Source organism: Budorcas taxicolor, chromosome 3 (assembly GCF_023091745.1).
Source record: "Budorcas taxicolor isolate Tak-1 chromosome 3, Takin1.1, whole genome shotgun sequence".
NCBI classification, from domain to species: Eukaryota; Metazoa; Chordata; class Mammalia; order Artiodactyla; family Bovidae; genus Budorcas; species Budorcas taxicolor.
The window spans coordinates 107,269,831-107,292,685 of record NC_068912.1 but is presented as its reverse complement, the minus strand read 5'-3'; the positions used below and the strand labels follow the sequence as shown (position 1 = coordinate 107,292,685).

At 41.8% G+C, this 22,855-nt stretch overlaps 1 protein-coding gene across 2 annotated transcripts; it reads right to left on the bottom strand.

Moving 5' to 3' along the window:
- Positions 1 to 7,200: 7,200 nt before the first annotated feature.
- On the bottom strand, positions 7,201 to 21,526 carry RRAGC (Ras related GTP binding C). Of its 2 annotated transcripts, XM_052637007.1 has the most exons (8): positions 21,227 to 21,270; positions 20,648 to 20,725; positions 19,301 to 19,504; positions 18,146 to 18,345; positions 15,614 to 15,728; positions 14,526 to 14,668; positions 12,695 to 12,843; positions 7,201 to 8,721 (listed from the first exon to the last, which is right to left on the bottom strand). In XM_052637007.1, exons 1-8 carry the CDS (start codon positions 21,263 to 21,265, stop codon positions 8,570 to 8,572), a joined length of 1,080 nt encoding a protein of 359 aa, XP_052492967.1. In that variant the 5' UTR covers positions 21,266 to 21,270; the 3' UTR covers positions 7,201 to 8,569. The 2 variants fall into 2 exon arrangements, with proteins under 2 accessions (XP_052492967.1, XP_052492966.1); XM_052637006.1 differs by lacking the exon at positions 20,648 to 20,725 and having other exon boundaries at positions 21,227 to 21,526.
- Between the last annotated feature and the right edge of the window lie 1,329 nt (positions 21,527 to 22,855).

Here is a 22,855-nt window from a genome sequence, read left to right as displayed (position 1 = left end):
AGCTGAGCACTGAAGAAGTGATGCTTTTGAACCGTGGTATTGGAGAAGACTCTTGAGAGTCCCTTGGACTGCAAGGAGATCAAACCAGTCAATCTTAAAGAAAATCAACCCTGAATCTTCATTGGAAGAACTGATGCTGAAGCTGAAGTTCCAATACTTTGGCCACCTGATGCAAAGAGTCAACTCATTGTAAAAGACCCTGATGCTGGAAAAGACCAAGGATGGGGGGTGAGGAGGGGGGAGAAGGGAGTGACACAGAATGAGATGGCTGGATGGCATCATTGACTCAATGCACATGAATCTGAGTAAACTCTTCAAGATAGTAAAGGACAGGGAAGCCTGGTGCGCTGCAGTCCATGAGGTTGCAAAGAGCCAGACACAACTTAGTGACAAGACGACAACAGCAACATAACATTGGTGGACTACATGAGAAGGCACAAGTAAAGTTCTTAGCCCGATGGTTGATGAGTTGTCAGCACTCAAATAATCTAATGCCAATGCCACTGCTAATAATACTTATAACAAAAACAAAGCTATTATTATGGGGCTTCCCTGGTGGCTCAGACAGTAAAGAATCCGCCTGCAATGCAGGAGACCTGGATTCGATCCCGGGGTTGGGAAGATTCTCTGGAGAAGAAAATGGCTACCCATTCCAGTATTCTTGCCTGAAGAATTCCATGGACAAAGGAGCCTGGTGGGCTACTGTCCATGGGGTCACAAAAAGTCGGACACGACTGAGTGACTAACACCTTCACTTTCACTTACACTTCCTTTCTTTATAGGCTAGTCCAGATTTTGGAAATGAAGAATCTAAGAGATAAGCCAAGGCTTCTGTAAGAATTTTGATAAAATGTGATAAAGGTTTGGCCTGGGGTAAAACGAAGAAGAATTCCAGTTTTCAACAAGTACTTTTATAACCATTTACTTGGATCTGAAAGAAATCAAGAATAAATAATTTTGGGACTTCCCTGGTAGTTCAGTGGCTAAGACTCTGCGGTTCCAGTGCAGAGAGCGAGAGTTCAATTACTGGTCAGACAACTAAAATCCCACATGCCACGTGGTGCAGCCAAAAAAAATTTTTTTTAAATAACTAATTTCAAGATTTAACAATACATTAATGCGGAGAGGAAAGTAAAGAACCTATACAAGTTGCAAAAGGTCCAGATCTCCAGTTCAGATGTTTTTCCAAGTCACCAGTACTTCTAGGTAAAATTAAGATCTATTTATTCTCACCCCTCAGATCTCTTGCTGCATTTCACATTTCACAGTCTACCTGGTTTTCTTCTCATGGCGAGGATCATTCTGACTTCTTCCTCAGCAAGCCTCCTTCCACTGATTAACCTTGGCCTTCACTCAGTGCTGCCCCGAATCCCTCCCTCAAACTTCAGCTCAGGCTCCAGCTCAGCCGTGTCACTCGAGTTGTCCAAGGAACATTTCCACTAAGATCCTGTGACCTTTGACACCTAAATGAGTTCCTTTTTGCCAGATAGGCTGCCTTTCTCAATTATCCGATTTCTATCAATACCCTGCCACAAGGGTCACGCAGTGAGAACACAGGGCTCAGACAACTTTCAGTCTTAACAACTAACCAGGAAGAGCTGCAGTGCAGCGTTAAAGCATCCTCCAAGCGTGAAATGGCAAACAGCTCTAATTTCCAAAGACAGGTATTAGAAGAAGTCAGTAGGGCTCTAAGTTTACTTCTTAGTTCATCTTGCAGAAGTGTAAAGCCAATACCTTGTCTGGGACAAGCTCCAGTAGAGAGAGCTCCAGTACTGCTTTTTAGAGTAAGAGAGGCTCAAATAAGGGCTTCCCAGGTAGCATTAGTGGTAAAGAATCTGCCTGCCAATGTAGGAGACACAAAAGAAGCGGATTCGATCCCTGGGTCAGGAAGATCCCCTGGAGGAGGGCATGGCAACCTTACTCCAGTATTCTTGCATGAAGAATCCCATGGACAGAAGCCTGGCAGTTCTTAGGGTTGCAAAGAGTCAGACACAACCGAAGCAACTTAGCACCCACACACTCAGGCTCAAATAAATCAACATTCCCTTCTCAGCTGACTCATTACCTAGAACACAAACTTTGCATGCCTGTTTGAATACAGACAGGAGAGGACAATGAAAAGAAAGGAAGGGATATACACAACTTACTAACATGAGTGTAACAGCACCTCTCTTAAAAAACAAAAACAGCAAAAAGAACATTGTAGAAGATCAATATTCCATTTTTACAACCCAAGCTATCTATATTGTAGTAAACCAAATTTTAATTGTCTGCCGTGTCCCTTCTGATATTTGATGACTTTAGCTCAAAAGATGCTTTTTTAAAAAAAAATGAAGTATAGTAGATTTACAACTTCGTATCAGTTTCAAGTATATAGCTTCCCTGGTGGCTCAGTCCATAAAGAGTCCGCCTGCAATGCAGGAGACCTGGGTTGGGAAGGCCCCTGGAGAAGGAAATGACAATCCCCTCCAGTATTCTTGTCTGGGAAATCCCATGGACAGAGGAGCCTAGCAGGCTACAGTCCATTGGATCACAAGACATGACTTAGCAATTAAACCACCATCACCACCAGGAATACAGCAAAGTGATTCAGTTACACAAACATATATATATTCTCCTTCAGATTCTTTCCACTACAGATTATTAGAAGATATTGAATATAGTTCCCTGTGGTTGTTTATCTGTTATATATATAGTAGTATGTATGTTACTCCCAAACTCCTAATTTATCCCTGTCTTTCCTTCCCCTTTGTTAACCATAAGACTGTGTTCTATAGCAGTGAGTCTGTTTCTGTTTTTTAAATAAGTTCATTTGTATCCACTTTTAGATTCCACATTTAAGCGGTCTCCTTTGATACTTGTCTTTCTCTGATTTATTTCACTTAGTATGAAAATCTCTGGGTCCATCATGTTGCTGCAAATGGCATTATTTCATTCTTTTTGTGGCTAATATTCCTCTGTACACATATCACATCTTTAGCCATTCATCTGTCCATGGACACTTAGGTTGCTTTCACGTCTTGGCTACTGTAAACAGTGCTGCTATGAACATTGGGTACGCGTATCTTTTCAAATTAGATTTTCCAGTTTTTCCGGCTATATGCCCAGTAGTGGGACTGCTGGCTCATATGGTAGCTCTATTTTTAGTTTTTTAAGGAACCTCCATACTGTTCTCATAGTGGCTGCACCAATTTACATTTCCACCAACATTGTAGGAGGGTTCCCTTTTCTCCACACCTTCTCAGGCATTTATTATTTATAGACTTTTTGATGATGGTCATTCTGACTGGCATGAGGTCATTGTTTTACATTTCTCTAATAATTAGCAATATTGAGCAAAAGGATGGTTTTTGAAGTGCAAGGGTCTTAAACGGGAAGTTGCAGTACTTTTTGAATGACACATTGGTAGTGATGGGCACTGGGTGGTCGGGGAGTAACTAGTTTCCTTCTACTCATTTCCTGATTATAATTGTCCTTTTGCAGTTTTCTCAGTTATATTTTAAACAGTGCTGAAGCTACATTGATGAATTTAGGTTTTTTTTACATTAACATTTGTCCTTGTGGAACAAAGTCACAGCTGGGGATTGTAGAAAGATGATATGCCCATGGAAGGATAATGTGCTGCAGCCTTTTTCTTTGCAGTGTTTTAGCTCTCAAGTGTGAAATAATTACAATAAACCTCATCTGAGGCAAAAAAAAAAAAAAGTGATGAATGCAGAAATTATCATTCAAACGTGGCATTTCCTTCCAAACGAGTGCCCATTACTACCCGCCCCCAGTGCCCATCACTACTGTGTCGTGAGAAAAGTACTGCAACTTCCACTTCAAGACCCTTGCACTTCAAAAACCATCCCTTTGCTCAACATTGCTAATTATTAGAGAAATGCAAATTTCCTTCCTTCCTTTAAGAGCACACTCATCTACGGCAGATGGCTCGGTGAGCAAATCGTTCTGCCTGCTATAGGCATAAGGACAGCATGCTCTTATTAAAGCTCCTTTGTAACCCATAGTCCAGTGAAGAAAAGGATGTTATGACCTTCATCCTATCCAACCCCTTGTTAAAAAGCTGATAATGAACAGAAAAAGTGAAAATCACAAACTACTTCGCCTCCAACACAGTGTCTCAAATCAGCACGGAGTATGATTTCAGGGGAAATAACTTCAGCAATCCTTTGACTCTCTAAGTTAGGTGTACACTTGGGTGATACAGGCAATTGAGAAACTTTCAGAACAGAGCCAACTTCTGGGAGCCTGAAAGCTTGAGTTTAAATGATACAACACCGCCACCTAGAGGTCAAGCAATGAGGAATTGGACACTGCAGCCAAAACCGGTAAAAAGCTTGACAAGCTTACTGCCCAGCCAGGAAAAGCATCATTGCCTTCACATCAAAGCCACAATGAGAGACATTTAAATGAGTCTGGGTTTTCCTCAACATATGGGATATTGGAGAAATTCTACACAGTAGAAAATATACTCCCCCCATCACTCCCTACAAAGACAGGTGCTGAGCAAGTCACCAAAAAGGGGGCAGAGAACAAACTCACCCATGTCAAGGTGCTAGGGAGGCTCAGTGGTTAGAGGGCTTTTGTAGAAGTTAGGACATTTAAGTTGACCTTGGTAGGATGAACAGAATTTCTATATGCCAAGGGAAGCAGATTCCGAGCTGAAGGAACAGCATGAACTACTAATTTCAATTATGAAAATATACAAGATTTACTCATCAGCAGTTCATTACAGGTTATATTAAGCCACTTGGAAAATGGAATAAAAAATCACATCTCCAATCCCACAGAAAACATGCCAGTAAAGTGTCCTTCTGTGTATTTAACATGCTGTTATGCCTTTCTATCTGCAGCCCAATGAACTATAGCCTGCCTGGCTCCTCTGTCCATGGGATTCTCCAGGCAAAAATACCAAAGAGGGTGGCCATTTCCTCGAGAGGATCTTCCCAACCTAGGGATTGAACCCGAGTCTCCTGGACTGGCAGGCAGGTTCTTTACCACTAAGCCATCTGTGAAGCCCGTGCTCTTGAAAAGGCATTCCTTAAAACAATCAAACTTAGGGACACGGGCTATAAACCAAGGTAATCAGACTTCTTTACTGCAGGTCTTCTCAAAGAATTTAGTATTTTACTGTACATAGGAAATCTCCAAGAACTACAGAACGCAGTTTCCAAACTTTACAGAATTTGTTTTCTGCACAATTTTCCATGAGCAAACCCTCCCTCCCTATGAAGGAAGTGAGGTAAACTGATGGTTGAAGGATGCAGGTTCTAGAATCAAACTCCACCACGCCTCCACAGGGCTGTTTCCCCATCTGCAAATAGAACTAGAGGACCTACCTCGCCAGGTACTGTGAAGATTACATGAGGTAATACACACAAACACCTGAAATAATTAGTAGTTGCTACCCCTTCATGTCCCTCCCTCCATGCTCTTTATGGCTAGACCCTCAGCTCCACAGGGCCAGTTCAAGCACTGCTAATGGAAATACACTCCAGCTTTGCCCAGCTGCTGCCTACAGTTCCTTGGAAGACTGTGTTCCTTCAAGGTCTCTGGGGGACAAAGGGGGAATGTTTCAAGTTACTTTGGTAGCTTAGATGAAAAATAACAATATTCACTAACCTCTTCTGGATATAACTCCAAGAGCTGTCAGCATTTGCAAAACAGAACAGGACCGATACAGAACCTTAACAAAGCCCACGAATTACACACATTAAGCTTGTGAAAATCATTGTATCTTTCAAGTCATTTGTTTCTGTGTGTATACACAGAACCCTAAATGTAGGAGGTAAATATATAAATTCCAAATACCTTGAACATTCGGTTATTGAGATATTATTACATAAGTGTCTGTACACATATGCACATGTTATGTATGAATGAATGTGTGTACAGGAGAGGCAGTGTTATGTGAAACAGTTCCAACACCCTGCTGCAGAAGATGATAAGGTATGCTTCCACCATCTCTGCCAGCTGTCTGAGGTAGCCTGGTACATATAAACATCCATGGAGATGCAAAGCATTTCAGGCAAATCCTTAAGTTTCCTGACTTTTGTTTCCTTTTGCCTGAGTCTGTCTCACCATTTTCCACTTGTTCTCCTTATCACTCCCTGAATTTATAACTTCCCATAGTAGCAGAAAAATAGTATTTTATGGGCACCCGTGTCCCTCTTAAAGCATTATCTCCACTGGGTCAACGGGAGCCTGAGGCTGGAAAAGCAGGCAGGCAGCAGAGGGCTGCCAGGTCTGGAGCACAGGCGCCCCTTCACCACTAACTAGATCTGTGACTGAGCTGCCACCTGGCTTACCCCGAAGAGCAGAGTACACACCTGTTGCTCTGGTGGTGATTAACGACATCCCTTTTGCTCTCAACAGTACCCTGGATTGAGAGTTTAAGTTACAATGGTCATCCCATCTATTACCCCTAGACAGGGCTCTTTATTCCTCTGGATTTCAATCTCCATAATTTAAAAATGGATATAGGATTAGATAGTACTTTAAGGGCTTTTCTGTTTTAACCTGTTTTTGTGATTTCCATTTTTTTAAATAGCCCAATCACAAAATTAAAGATCTTTCAACCTCTACCTCCCTCCCTCCTAATATACACATCTTCCCCAACCGAGATCCAACCTAACTATATAAGCAAAACAGACATTTAAGGGTCAATAATGAATATCTCTGGAGAAGGAAATGGCAACCCACTCCAGTATTCTTGCCTAGAGAATCCCAGGGATGGGGGAGCCTGGTGGGCTGCCGTCTATGGGGTCACACAGAGTCGGACACAACTGAAGCGATTTAGCAGCAATGAGTATCTCAGAAACTGGAAGAAATGACAACTAAACTGAAACCAATACATATTTTGTAAAATGTGTTCTATGCTTCCTGGCTTAGATATGATACATCAAATATGTGAGGCCCTGGATAGTCCCCACCATGAACCACCACAACCAAAAGACCCATCTTTACCTCAGTTTAGATCTCCTAAACAGAAACGGGCAAGAGAGAGATGCCTGGACACAAGGCATGAAATTCCTGCACCAGGACAGAATTTTTAAGTCCTGAAACATAACCAGCATCTTAACCATACAAGGCAGCAAAAGAAGAAATGGACTATAAAATCACAGTGGGACGAGCCAATGTTTCATTGCCCCAACCCTCCATATCTTATGCAAATAAAAAACTGATTCTGGAGTAAATACATTTATTGATACCCATTTTATATAGTTCAATGAAATAACCTATAAATATAAAAGCATTTTTCTTTTGGATATCACTATGGTCCATGTAAATACTCATCAGTCGGAATCATCTGCAGGAAGCCCTCCAAGTCACACAGTTGGGTTTACAGACCTGAATACACATATTTCATGTAACAGTGGTACTTATGTACTCAAGCGGTCCAGTGGCTTTGGAATATATGACAACTGGGCATGTGAAGTAAAAGTAATGTATAAGTTTAAGTCAACGGAAAGGGTATCAACTTTCAACAAAACAACCAATTATAAATCAACATCCTAGGCGAAGAAAGTACCACAGTTGACACTTGATGTCGGAACACTGGAGACGAAGTATGTTTAATGACACATGTCGTGGTGCCGTACGCTCTCAACCCCCAGTGGACAGTCCACCAGTGCCTTTGGGTCATTCAGGGGCAACAAAACAGCAATTCTTAAAAGAATCTCAACAGCTTAGAATAAAAGGTACGTGGAGACTGGTATCAAGTTTAAAGAAAAATGAGCTAAATATTTCAATGACATGATGAGTTTTTCTCCTAAGAGGAGGAGGAGATTATGGGGAAAACAACTTTTTTAATTCCCTTTTTTTTCAGTGATCAGAATCATTTATCAAATGTGAGGGAAGGAACCCAGGTATCTGGTATCCAAAACACAGGTGCAAAGATCTTCTGTCTCAAAGTTTGTTCCTTAATACTTCTGAAGGAACGAACGCAGCAGCCACTGTTGGAGACTTGCTCTCGACTTGATGCAGCATAAAATTTTCTCATTTCTTCAGAAACAAATACAGGAATGTCCTTTTTTGCTGCAGTCAGACCATGTGTCTTGAGTTAGCAAGCAAATGCGTTTAGAAGGTCTGAGGTGTGTAAGGTCCAAAATTGAAATCTGAGAGGCAGTGTTAGAACTTAAGCGAGGCAGGATTTTTAGAGACTACTCAAATGAAAATCTAAGTGAAGCATATAAAAATTCAGTTCTATTATTTTCAACTGGTATTTGATGGCGACATCCCCTGGTAAGGACGGGTTAACGGCTATTATCTCCAGGTCCAAGATGTCCCAACTACTTAAAGTAGGGCCCCCAAGAGGAGAAAGACACACACTTCTGTGGTCTCTGAATTCTTTTTTGCCTTTTTTTTTTTTTTAAAGAAACAGTAGCTTCAGTTGCACACCACTGGCTGAAGGTGTTTGCATCCAAATGAGAAACTCTACCCCTTGTCTCTAGTGGGACAGGCACCAGGTTCTCACAAGCGGCAACTCCCATGTCCTGCAGCACGTGGCATCTGACCCTGGAGTGAAGAATAAGCTGGCACAGAGCCCCAATCACTGGCGTCCAGGCTAGATGGCGTTTCGTGGCGTGCCGTTGTGTGTCAACGCTTTCAGGCTGGGGGCACTGGTCTGGTGACTACAGCTCCTGTGAGAAGTCACACCCACCTCAAAAACCTCATGAATAGCTTTTCGGAAACAATGGAAGTTATAGTCTATTAAACCTGCAGGAGAGAAAAAGGAAGATCAGGCACCCTGAATGTCAACTATCTGCTAGGAAACATTTGGTGACAGAAAGAAATAATTGGTATGTATTTTAAAACATATATCCAATTGAGAAATTCTCTACAATGGAAGCATGATAAAGCATATGCCCTAGTTGCTAACACTGATTACCTCTGGGCCTGGGAATGAAGAGGGTAAATAAAAAAGCAATTAGGAAGACAAATTTGCTACGGAAATTTACAATGAACTCTATAAAGTGAAAGTAAAATACTTCGATACATCAAGTTTTTCCTTTTACAAGTCTCTGGGGCAGGCAAAGAAAAGCTGAAGGAAACAGTTGGAACAATAGTTACACAAACTGCTCAGTAGAGCCATGCGGATGGGAGGTTATCAAGAAGGCCCACAGGGCAGAGCCTCAGGAAGCCAGCTCCCCAACCTCAGAGGGGAGGGATGGCAACTCTGCCCTTTCCTGCTCATTAACTGGCTTCCAAATTAAATTTTAGTCAAAGGGTTCCTGCAGGTACATATGGACATGTGACCAATTCCAGCCACCAAGAAAAGTGCAAGTGTGTAAGACTTCCATGGAGTCTCCTTAAAAGGAAGACCTCCCTATTCCTCCCTCAATCCTCCTTAGTGCCCAGAATTTGGAGGAGATTGCTGGAGATCCAGAAGTCCTTCCGCATCATGAGAAGAACTTGAAACTAGCAGCTAGTACTGAGAACAGCAGAGCTGAAAGAGAAGCACCTAGGTCCTCGAGGATACCGTGACACAAAGACAACACACAAGAAACAAACCACAAGCATCTGATGCCAAAGTGCCTACAGATGGGGAAGCAGCCAAAGGTGGGAGGGTCAAGTGCAAGGCAAAGGCAGCCAAGAAAACTTCAGGGTGCAGAGAAGACTCTGAGGATACGGGCAAGATTTTAATAGGCAGGAAAGAGGAGCAAAATCACAAGAAAACAGCAGGGAGTTGGCACTGCGAACACAGCACACAGGTGGAAGACAGGAAAGAAACTGGTCTGGCTGGAGACGGGAGCGGACGATTCTTGGGAGCAGTACTGGGAATGAGTCTGAAGGAGCAGGTTAGAGTCGAATTAAGGAGTTCCTTCAGATTCAGAAAAAAATAAAGGTTTTGATAAGTTCAACTACAATAAAATTGAGTACTCTGCAAATGGTGAAATTAAACTGACAATCAAGGAAACCTGAACAATGTGTGGATATGTGATGATGATATGAAATCACTGTTAGTTTTTTTTTCTTTTAACATCTATTAATGGTGATACCATTACGCTTTAAAAAGAGCACTGTTGTTTAGAGATACCTGCTGAAATCTCTACAGACAAAATGATTTCATGTCAGAGATTTGCTTCAAAATAATCCAGTAAGAGAAAAGATATAGAGATGAAATAAGAATGGCTATGATTTTGATAGTTGTTCAATCTGGGTGACAGATAAGAAGGGCTTCCTTACATTATTTTCTCTACTCTTTTATGTTTGACAGTTTCCACAACAAAGGATTTTTAAAAAAGGAAGATATACAGGAAACAAAAGACTAACCATGTGTTCACGCAGGGACAGGTACATGGAATCGCTGTGCTGCTCATCTTCTGTGTTAACTTGAAATTTTCCAGGAACCAAAAGTTTTAAAAAATTTTTAAAGATTAGAATAGAAAAAGGTAAGAAACTCCTAAGAGGCACAAAAAAGATAAAAGCATAGGAACAAATAAATCACGAGAAGCCGAAACAGACATGACAGAGCGCCTACAAAGAGAAAGACGCTGGCTCTAAGCAGTAACTGGAGAAATAAAAGTGAGACCCCAACGAGACATTGCTTCACACCTGCCAGACTGACAAGCACTGAACAATCCGACAACATTAAACATGAACAAGGACGTGAAGTGACAGAAACACCCACAAAGCTCTGTCTGGGGTGAAAACGATAAAGCCACTTGGAAAGCAATTCAACAATGCCTAGTAAAACTGACATGAACTTGAGCAGGGGACATGAACTTGGGAAAACTTGGGGAGATGGTGAGGGAGACACAGGCCTGAGGGGCTGCAGTCCACGGGGTCACAAAGAGTCGGACTGGGCAACTGACTGAACAATAAAACCGAATACATATGCCCTCCATAAATTTCACTCCTAAATACTCACTATTCTAGAGAAATTCTCTGTATGTGCAAAGGCAAACTTGTTCATTAATTTCTTGCAGAACTATTTGTAATCTTAAAAATCATCTAAACATACAGTAAGAAGAATATAAACTGTGATATACACACTTCACAGACAGTGACAAAGAACTGAGCTGAAGCAACATGCTATTGATATGGATAAACCTCAAAACCAATCTTGAATGAAGAGAAGCAAGCAAGTTGCAGAAGATGACTTACATTTTGACATGGTTTACACAAAGATACATAATACCCTATATAGTTTAAGGATAGATAAGAACTAAAAGACTAATTCAGACACAGGAAAAAGAAAACACTACATTCAACAGAGCACAAGAGAGGGTTTCAACTGAGAAATACACAAAACACAAACATGTATTGGTCACGTTTCAGATCTTAAGCTCAAAGGGGAATATATACATTTTTGTTTTATCAAAAAAACTTTGTATATCTAAAATATTTCATTAGTATGAGCATCAGAGAAATAATATTAACTCATTCAATATTAATTAATATCACAAACCCAGACAGAAAAAAAGGAACTTGTTGCATCACTAACAGAGCTACTCTAGGTCCTTGAGTAGTTAAATAACATGATAAAAGGAACATTCTGGAAACTAGTCTGCCCCGAGGATAAAGGACGACACAGACTGAGCCCTCGGTGTATATGCTGAAGGCAGCCCCTTAGGCCTGGATGGGCGAGGACTTGGACTGGAGACACCAACAGTGGGAAAGGATAGGAAGTTCCACAAGAAACAAATGTGAAGAGTTGGTGAAGATTCAATGAAAACCACAGAAAAGAATGGAAAAAGGAGAACAAAGAACACCCTCTGTGAGATGCTGTGCAAGGGCCCTGGAAGCAATTACACCACACGATTAGCAGACTGCACACAGCTAAGCGCGGACACCAGGAAAATGGCCTAACTAGTAACAGAAGCAGAGCAGCCAGGAGAGTCACGAAACAATGGGGAAAATATTCACCGGTTTTTGACATCATGGAAAGATAAATATTTAGGTAAAGATGCCTTACTAACAGCGTCAAACATGGGATGGAAACAGCCCCAAGTCAGAGCTGGAGAGGCGAATTTTTCAGTCAACTACACGGAGATTAACTGAAGCCATAGATGTGATGTGCTCACCAGGAGAATAAGTGAAGAAGTGAGCCAGAAGCCCTGGCTCCAAAGGGCACTCAGAACTGAGAAAAAGAAAAGTAGTTAGAAGAAACAGGTGGTCAGAGAAACAGACACACAGAAGAACCCAAAGAGCTCTGCTTTGGGAAAGCAGAGAGAAGAGCGCTTGAAAGAGGACTGGATGACAGGGTCACATGCTTTGGCCGGCTGAAAAGGAAAGGCCACCAAATGTGGCAAGAAGGTGACCCGGTACCTCAGCAGATTGGTTCAGGTGGAAGCCAAACGGAGGCAGACAGGTAACAGAAGGATGTAAAACCAGAGGCTGGAATAAAAAATGTGATTTAAAAACCAAAGACCAAAAGAAGGCAGGAGAAAGCACAGACTGTTCATGGAAGGAAAGGCACAAAAGTAGTTGAAAACATCATGAAAGTCGAAGTGTTAGTCACTCAGTCATGTCCAATTCTTTGTGACCCGACAGTAGCCTGCAAGGCAACTCTGTCCATGGAATTCTCCAGGCAAGAATACTAGAGTGGGTTGCCATGCCCTTCTCCAGGGGATCAAACTAACTGGTAAATCCTCTAACACTGCAACAATGTTCTCTCTTGTTTTCCAGAACCTAAGAAATTATGACAAAGACCTTTACATAAAGATGGTTTTTAAAATGTCATTACCTTTCCTTTCAAAACTTTCTTCCCTAAGGATGCAAACCAGTGCCAAAAATTTAGTCACCTCCTTTAAATACAGGACAGTTGTGTTATTCAGCTTGATGATGGCCATGGACTCTTTGTCATAAGCACTTCCACTTCCATCTTCCTTTAACCTGTTTTAAAACAAAGTATCGTTCATTATAGGTTTCCCAACTCGGCATTTTGTCACATTTGCACAACAAGGCGTTCTACCCAGTTTCCTAAATGTCTTTTGAGAAAACAGGCTGGCTCGACCCCAGTGGAACGGAAGCTGTGTTTAGCTGTGGGTGCCCAGCCCCTGCTGCATAATCATTCCATGTGCTCACACCACCTTGTTGACCTAGGACGCATGGAAAACAGCAGACTTCTAATTTTCCTTCACACTAATCAGTGCTGACACCCTCCGCAAATAAAGAAGGGCCTGAAATATGAAAACTGTCAGTAGTGCAAAAGGAGTGAGTACAAAAACTAAAGTAAGTACGGTCTAGCAAAGATACTGTGGAATCCTGATGCCTGCAAAGTGAGCCTTACAGGGTCTGAAAGCTATTTTCATTTATCAGATTAGATTGTCAGAATTACATGGAGCCCCCTTCAAAAAAACACCAATCAAGAGCCAAGTAAGCAACAAACTGAACTTCAATAAAGCATACCAAGATTCACACACAGGTTAATAATAATGAAATAATGGCTGTTTCTTTTCTTTTTTATAATGTACTTTATCATGTGTAATGTAGTTTAAAATGTGCCTTATACTAAAAATAAAATTTACAACTAAATTTGATTCTATTATAAAAAATACATTCTGTTCATCTCTTTTTAAAATTAGGAATGGGAACATGAAACTTTTCTGCACGATGTACAGACAAAAATCACATTTTCGCTGGGGAAAGAATAAAAACAAAGGCAAGCGTGTAATCACAAAACTGACAGGAATGGAAAACAAGAACAGACAGGTAAAGAAGAGCTAAGACCAGCGCATTCTCCTACCCCGAGGCAGCCAGAGAAAGACACTGACAAGTGAGGCAGAAAGACCAAAGTGCCGGGTAGAGACAGAGAGATGAAACAGGAATTCAGACTAGGTGGAACAGAGGAACAACAGATCAAGGACAGAGGTATCAAAAAGCAAAGGTACTGTCAGAGCCCAGGACAGCGCTTGGGAGGGCCGACATTAACATACAAGATGAACCATCACCATTAGAGGCTGCAGAGGCTACTGGCTTTTCAAGTAACTATTAGTGAATCCACCAACGTTTTCACTTGTCTTCTGGACTATTCTACAAAACCCTTTCTTTACAAATTTCTGTATAAAGTGTGGTGAATTTCAATAAAAGGTTTATATTTTAGAGACTTCTTAGCAACTGAGATGTATAGGTCAAACATTCCGTGTTTCCGTGCTCTCTGAAAGATCAAGGACTCCTCAGTTCCACAGAACCTAAATCAAATTAGGAACCAGTACATACTCTTGTTATTCAGTGTTTTAAATAAATCAGTCTAGTTTATTGATCTAACAGTAGTGAAAAGTCGCGGTAGTGAGAAGACATAGTACAAACCCCTGAAATTAAAGCGGGTGAAACTTCCACTGATGTAAGTCTGGCACTAGTCATAGCTTTTCAACTGCTCTTGTCCATCCACTCAGAAAGAGTAAGACCCAGCAGTCCACTCACAGAGAAATTATGCTCCAAACTGAAGCACTATGGTCAGTTCTACTTCATACAGTACTTGCTAGATGCCTCAGAAATTAATCCCCCTAACAAGTCAAACTGGTGGTTTTCCACTTGTCTGAGATCTTACAAAAACATACACGAACACAACTTACCCATATATACAAGACACATCAATTACAACATCAATCATGTCACAGCAAAGTTCATATGACTGCATATCCACAGGAGAACTGTCTGTTGCAATGTAGATTTTGCTGACAACATCGAAGAGAAAAGCTTTTTCAATACCTGAATTCTTGGAAAAAACAAAATCAAGTGTTCATTTTTTACAGAATCACAATTTGTAAACTTATCAAAGATCCTGAATCATTAACATCCAAGAGCATTTTTAACGATACAACCCAATACCAAGAGTAAACAGTACTTTGCTTAGGAGACACTTCTCTTATCCAAAGAAAAGTCAAATTGTTTCTCTGCTCTGATTTACTGACATAATAGCACACTCAAATTTGTTCTTCTTTCATTCTCTTTACTTAAATGAATTATTTTCTAAGACACCACCAAAAAACAAACAAACAAAATCCTCCAAAAATCAAGCCATGCTACATTTCTGATAATCCTTGACAATAATCAATCTCTGATTCAAATGATCCTGCTACCAGAAAGGTTTGATGTGGCACTTAGCAAACAATGTTTCACATCAACATCTAGCATAGTGCAAAAGCCCAAAGAATCGGGGATCACGACACACTGAGTCCTTCAAAGCAGTGTTTGCAAAACATAGTCGCTGAATGCTAAACTGATGGGAAGAATATCCTTTTTAATTAAGCTGAATCCTCAAAATAAGAAATGTGAAATATGACAATGAGATTACAGTTAACAAGGATCAATTTTTCAGTGTGACCTCCAATAAACCAGAGGTTAAACTGAGTCTAATTCCCAATACCCAGTATATCCCAGTTTCTACCCTTCCTTCAGGAAGAGATCACAAAGATATTTTTAATTAAGAAAAGCATGAGAAAATTTTTCACCAGAGCCTTTTAAGACAAAAAAAGTATTAAGGAAAATTTCAGAAAATAACACAAGCCATTTTCATAAATGTTTTTATTATTTATTTAATATTTAACTGTGTGTCTTTAAGCTTGACTCAGATTAATTCAAGGCATTTTGGGGAGAATTTGATAATACAAATATATTCAACAAAAACCAGAAACAACACTGAATTAAATAGCACACTTACTGATATAAAGATATTTAATAGGTTTTCCAAGGTCGGTAGCTGTGGGATAAGTTTCTGCACCACCTTACTAAAGGCTTCAAATATCGAATGGTCATAGATACTAGTCAAATAAAAGCTGAAAGACACAACATAGTTTGATTAATTTGAAAAATATCTTAAAAGTCCAACAACAATTATCGCAACACATAAAATTTTTAAGTTTCTTCACATTTGATTTTAGTAAGTTCAAATAAAGCCTACTTTGTGCACCATCTCCCTCACTCAAGATGACACATGCAATTTCCCCACCTGGCTTGTAGCTCTCCATCCCTTTAATACATTTACACAGAGGGCAACTGAGGGAGTACAGGAAAACATTTTCGGATACGGAAACCTGGAACATTCACCTAAGTCCTTGCAATCTGATCCAAAAAGCTTGGTTTCTTAAGCCCACAACTGACCAAAAAAATAAGAGAAAGCTCAGAGGAGACAGGTGACATTTATTAAATAAGAACACAGTACAGGTTTCTGCTAAAAAGTTACCTCCTCAGAAAGTTCCTTCCTGACCCCACCTGAAATGGTACTCCTGTACCCTCTGCTTTCAACCTCTTCCCCCTTTGTTTTCCTGCATAGCACTGATGAGTACTTAAAATTACACTATATGTTTATTTATGTGCTTTTGAGCTGTCTCCTACATCATGAATGTAAGCTCCATGAGAATACAGGCTGTCAGCCTTGCTCACAGCTACGTGCCCACTGCCCTGTAGAGTATTCATGAATATTTGTTGAGTAAACAAATGAATAAAACTGGCACTTAGAATTTATGTAAATAACACGCTAAGGAAGATGAGAGCAGGAGCTCTAGAGAGAAGGGACAGCTATCTGGGGGCCCGAAAGGATACACAAGGAAGTAAATTTGTAGATTTAACAAAACACATACTTGAGAGAGAGAGAGAGAGGCTTTTAACAATTTAAACAGTGTGATCAACTATACCTGCTTTTTCACTCAGGAAGGATACTCTTAGTTACACAGCTGTATCCATTACGTAATTATAAACACAGATAACAAAGTCAGAGACACCGAACTGTTTATATCACACTTTTTATCAAAATTCAAAGATACTTTCAAAGAGTGCACCTAAGAACCTAACTTAGATGGGGCTCTAATCTAGATGTTAGAACAATGGAAGAGGTAAGACCAAGATTATCCCCCAACAGGCACTAAGGTAAAGGTATATTTTAGGTTAGCAATGTAAGAAGGCCCTGCAGGAACTGTGAGATTTGGAGGTGGATGGGGACAGGAAGAACCTCCAAAAGCAAAGTAATTAATAAAAGTTTAATGCTGTTAACAAGGCCCAGGGCCCCACAGAGAACTGGAAAAAGTGATAGTGTGTACCACTGAAGTGGGTGCTCTGGAAAGGGACACTGACATGGTGCTAAGAGGATCAGAAGGGTTCTTATGGGTCCTGGAGAACACAGGACAATCATGGCTTAAAACCCATCATTCATGGTAGAAAAATAAGACTGAGGAGTTTTATTGGAATATACTTTCACTTTCTCCTACAAATACTGAGTTTTTTTAAAAACACGAATTACTTGCACTTATTTTAATCCAGGCTAAAGGTCAATGGGACTTGTCTATGTGGTTTCTTAGGAGAGTAACAAAAAGATCTTACAGCCGGAGGCCCTAGGGAATATTACGGTAAGGATGCGGGCTGGCTTGAGGCTAGAGGGAAGTCATTATAACAAGGCAAGGATAAGGAAATAGCTACGGTTGTCTCTCTGCTGCTTCCCCTTTAAGTTGTTTGTACCATCAAAAGAACATTTTCTTGGGTACTTTTTATTACTCATTTCTACCTAAACCATAAAAAAAGATGCAGGAAATAATTCTCACGTATTTTTAAAATACAAGCATACAAACCACTGAGTTTATCTAGTAGGTGTTCTTTAATATTAATTTTGCAATGAAAATTACAAATCAGCAGTTCTTTAACTTGATAGCAACCCTAAGCAGATTTAATGGATACAATCACTTCACCCAATTTTTAGAGGTTTATAAAAGCATAAAGTGTTTTAAAAAACATAAACAAGAAACATTAGAATCCAAACTTAAAATGTGCCCTCTTTAAAAGGCTCTTCTTACTAAGAAAGGTACTGTGAAAGATTAAGCTACAGAGTTCTACAACAAATGTGAGATTCCTTGAACTGAGGTGGGGGGGGGGGGGGGAATGTAACCAAGAGAGGGGAATCCCAAAGCAGATTTGATGCCATGAGGCAACAGCCTGACTCCAGTCTCTTGAGATGAATTTGTAAATACACCTACAGAAACAGACCTCGCATGACTTCAACCTCTGGGAATATGCAAAAAAGCAGGGGAAGTAACTTCTCAGTAACATCAGGCTCCCAAAACTGCTTGAATTCAACAAAGATCAAAAACATTACACATTTGGGAAGGGTATACTAGTAACAGAGAGCTACGTGTTTGTAATGACAGAGATGGGAATACATTTACACACTTTTCAGGGCTCCCATATCAAACACACAGGTTGTTACCTAAGGTGGAGTTTTTCTAGCCCAGCATCTGCAAGGTCATCATTGGCCCTTTGATGAATGTCCCTCTGTGTTTCTATTTTGTGATCATCAGACAGACCATCAACTTTGTGAATAAAAACCTCAAAATTCATGTCTGGGTTAACTTTGTAGGCTTTAGAAACAGTAATGTGAAGTCTTGTTAAAGCCTCCATGTAGTCATCCTGTAAGTCAGAACAAAATATTTTTTAAAAAGAAATCTTACGTTAGGAAAGCCTCAAACCACCTCTTTCCCCAACCACAGAATATATATTACCCTAATCATTCATAAGTATTCAAACAACTACATTAACTTATACCACTAAATAGATCTTCAATCTCTCTTGTTAAGAATTCAACTACCAAGTTAATGCTTGTAATTTTTAATACTGATAAGAAAAGGAAATGGAAATGGACACTTATTCCCAATAAAAAATTTTTTAAGTAATCCCAGCTCTGCCATTTATTAGATGTGTGACTCTAAGCAGATTGCTTAAATTCTGTGATCTCAGTTTACTCAGCCATAGAATTGTAATTACAATACCTACCTTACAGCACTGTGAAGAAGAAATTAAATTAGGTCATACGTATGACCGCACTCATAACAGAGTCTGTACCTCAGAACTCATTCCTAGCTAATGCTTAAGCTTAGAAAAAAATTAAGATTCTTAAGGATAGAGACATGTCCCATTTATCTGAGTGTCTGCCACATGCTAGGCCCTCAATAAGTGCTAGCTGAGCTAAACTGAATTTGGACAACTAAAGAAACTATTCACTTAATATTTACTGACTCAGTTCTCACATTCCTCATTACAGACACTGATAAGACCTTTTCAGTGGGTGACAACATTACAACAGTTAATAAAAATATAGCAATATCTACTATTAACAAAAATGGAACACTGCTCACTAACTAGAACTCAGAGATATAAACCCTATCTCCTAGTCATCTCATATTCTGTACTTGCACAAAGGCATGCCTGCTCCTAAAGCACCTCTGCAGGTACACCTCTCAGAGTTAGGAAATCTAGTGGCAAAGAAACAAACTGCAAGAAGCACATGATAAGATAAACAACTTTCCTTTGTTCCTACATCTTCCGCCATCAGAGAAGAAAAGTAAACATCGTCATGCCCAACTACCTGTGCATCAATGACATATATCAACGCTCCCGTTCCCCTGAAGATCATCTCGTAGTCAAAAGTTGGGTCAAAAAAGTCCATTTGCCCAGGAAAATCCCATATTTGGAAATTCACAAAGGAGCTATTAGAAATGTCATCTTTGTAAATCTTGTTGGTACTTTCCAAAAAGAGGGTCTCATTGGGTGACATTTTATGAAACACCACCTGTTAAAAGAAAAAAAGACAATTGAATGACTATTCCACTTTTTATTTAAAATAAGTACAAAACTCCACCCAGAATTAACATAAAGAATGTGACCCTACAGCAAAAATTTTAAGAGAGATGAAAAGTGAATGGTGTATCCGTTGGTACTCACTATCCTCTAACTTGTAACAGAACAGAAAATACCAAATTACTAAAACCAAATCACCCAGAAAAGCTAAAACTTGTCTATTTTCTCTGTCTGTATACAATACTAGCAGTAGCAATGTCTCTCCTCAGTCTTTTTTTTCTCCTCATTGTATAAATTCTGCCAAAATCTGCTCTAAGATTATGGAAATCTATAGCTAAAGTTTAAGTAGTTTTGTTCATTAAAAATTTATCAGAATGCCCACATCAGGTTCTAACAAACAATTAGAAAATAAACTGACTGGACTCTGTCCTTCATGGGTTTGCAGTCTTGTGGAAGAAATAAAACAAAGGCAAATTATACCAAATAGGAAAAGGCATATTGATAGAGAAGGAATATTTGTGAGGAGGGGAAGAATGGGACTTGACAAGGAAAAGACAGCTCCCATGAGAAAAAAAAAAAGGTAAACGCAATTGTTAATCACAATTATCACAATCCACACAATTCCAACACAAAACGAATTTCCCTCTCTCTACTCGCTGGATGAGAAAAATGGATAGTTACTCCTGAGGTTTAGACGCTGAGTAACACTGTAACGAATCAAAACCAGCTTGCTAAAAACCTGCCATCAATGTACTCAGATTTTGCTGTAACGGTGAAAAGATAATAAAACATAGTAATCCCGTAAATTTGGAAGGCTACTTTTTAAAATTATCATGTCTACAGAATATCACGCAGAGATTTATTTTGGAGAGATCTTTGCCACAGAATGAAAAGCGCAAAAAGCCAGGGATCTGGCATTTTATCGCCAGCTCACCTTGTGTTTAAGAGGAATGGCTGATGGACGTCGTCAACCCTGCCTCTATTCCCCCTTACTAAAAAAGCGAATAGCCCTCCATCCTCTCCTGCCATTTCCCAAGTGAAAGCACATGTACAAAGGTCTGTAAATATTCTCCAGGTCTCAAGACTTTTGTAGCCACACACACACAGAGGGGAAATCACTACTAATTATACTCACCGGGCTAAAAGTACTAGAACAGGTGGAAGAACAGCCCCCATTCCCACTAAGGAATGTCACAGTGAAGTCTCCTTCGTACTAGTAACAAGAGCAGGCATTACAAACACCAAGGAGTTAGTCACAACTCTTTCTGACGCTGCTTCCTGGGGCTCACCTGGGAAGCCCTGCAAACTCAGGTCACCTGAAGTGAGTGGCGCACACAACCGGGGTCGGGTAAGGAGTGTGGGAAAGTTAGAACCGGGGAGCAAGTCTCAGTTTCATGAATGGCATGGGGGCTGGGTCCCAGGAAGTGAGGGCCCAGGAGGTGAGGCCACGGGCACCTGCCTCACTCCGGCCACTCAGGGAGTGCGGGGATCCACTCGGCCTCGGCTGACCTGGGCGTGGACTCCGAGATCGGGGTCCCGGTGCGTACCGCGCCCGGGCTCTGCTTCCCAGAGGAGAAGAGAAAGCGCGCTGGGACAACCCAGCCGGCCACCCCGGCCGCCGCCCTCCTCAGGGCCTCCCCTCCCGGCTGGCCCCCGGCGCCCCCGGGGAGGGGAGGGAGGGGGAAGGGCGGAGGGCCCGAACGGCCCCACTCACCTTCTGGATGGAGGACTTGCCGCTGCGCCGCAGGCCCATGAGCAGAATCCTCGGCTTGGAGCTGTCAGCGCCCCCCGGGCCACAGCCGCCTCCGGCCCCCGCCCCAACCCCGCCGCCCGCGGCTGCCGCCTCCTCTTCCTCCTCCTCCACGCCGTAGCCGAAATCCTTTGGGAACGAATCCGCCGCGCCGTAACTGCCGGCGAGGGGCGTCTCCTCCGCCCCGTACTGCAGGGACATGGTGCTGGAGCCGCCGCCGCCCGCGCCCTGACAGGCCAGGCCAGGCCAAGCCAGGCCGCCGCCTCCCCAGTCCGCCGCCGCCGCCGCCGCCGCCGCCGCCCCCGGCAGCCGCCGCCGCTGTGCGGCCCGCCCCCCGGCGCCCGGCTCTCATAGGCTCCCCGCCCGAGCCTGGCCCCTCATTGGTCGCCCGAGCTGCCACTCGGGAGCAGCAAGGTAGGTGGTGCCCGTCACGTGCCCGGAATCACCTGACTCGGAGCCGTGGAGGGGGGAGGAGGAGTCACGAGGAGGGTGGCCGGGCCGAGCCCTCTGCCCTCCGCCCCAGCCCGCACCTCGGTCCAACCCAGCCACGCGCCTTGCTCCTCACCGTTCTCCTGCCTTCTTCGGGACTCCGGAGGCCAACGCAATGAGTGACGCTCTCTGGGCACTTGGGAGAATTGATTGTCCTCCTCCTACTATTGTGCTTGCCCAACCAATACTTACTGATGCCCGCGAAGTCCTGGGGCACAAGGGGCACAAAACTGGAACTACCTTGGACCCTGCCTGCCCTCAAGTTGCCCCAAGGTTAATGGAGATCGGACCTCTGAGTAAGTAGCTTCTATATGAGATAGAAGTGGGAAGGTCAAAGGTGCAGATAGAAATGCTCGGAATGGGTGGGTGAGAGCATCTCTAAGGAGCTGGCGTCTGAACAGGTCTGGAAGGATGGCATTGGTTGGGGTGTTCAAAGGTAGAGAGGAGGAGCTAGCCAGAGGGCAAAACCTCAAACGAGGCAGAGTCATCGGTGAGATAGTTTGTTCTAGCAGGTAGCTGGCCCCTGATAGGAAAGCAAATGCTAGCAAGCTAGAATGTCTTACCCACTTTCTTCAGCAAATCACTGACAATGAATACTACTGTTTGACTTATCAGGATCTGACGACGACGACTCCCCACCCAGTATCTACTTCTGTAGTAATTCCATCACCCCATGAAACATTGCATCTTGTGTGATCTCCTTCAGATCAGAGACCAAAGGAATTAATAATGAAAGCTGACCAGAACAAATGCTTGTCACCAACATATGGGAAAGCTAGAGGAATTTTACTCTTCACAGGGCGGCTTTAGAATTGGAAATTTAACCAATTTCCTCATCCAGGGTCCTCCTCTTAAAGGGGACATGGGTGGTGATATTGATCTTTCAAGGAAACTTTCTTGATTATGAAGGGAAAGCAGGTATGCACATCTAGAAGTTGGTTTTGTCTGAATCTCAAAGTTAAAGGTAGGACATCCTTAGAGGTCATCTAGTGCAACCTCTCACCTAGAAAGAATCTACTGTACAGCGTCTCTGACGCTGCATGAAAGACTTGCAGCATACATTTCAGTAGAGCCCAAGGAAGAGAGCTCACTATCTCAGTAGGA

Coding starts and splice junctions, on each gene's coding strand:
- RRAGC (XM_052637006.1), bottom strand. CDS start 21,463: ATGTCCCTGCAGTACGGGGCGGAGGAGACGCCCCTCGCCGGCAGTTAC. Junction 18,346..19,300: donor TATATGTCATTGATGCACAG/GTAGTTGGGCAT, acceptor TCTGACTTACAG/GATGACTACATGGAGGCTTT. Junction 12,844..14,525: donor GATGTGTCTTGTATATATGG/GTAAGTTGTGTT, acceptor GTTTTAAAACAG/GTTAAAGGAAGATGGAAGTG.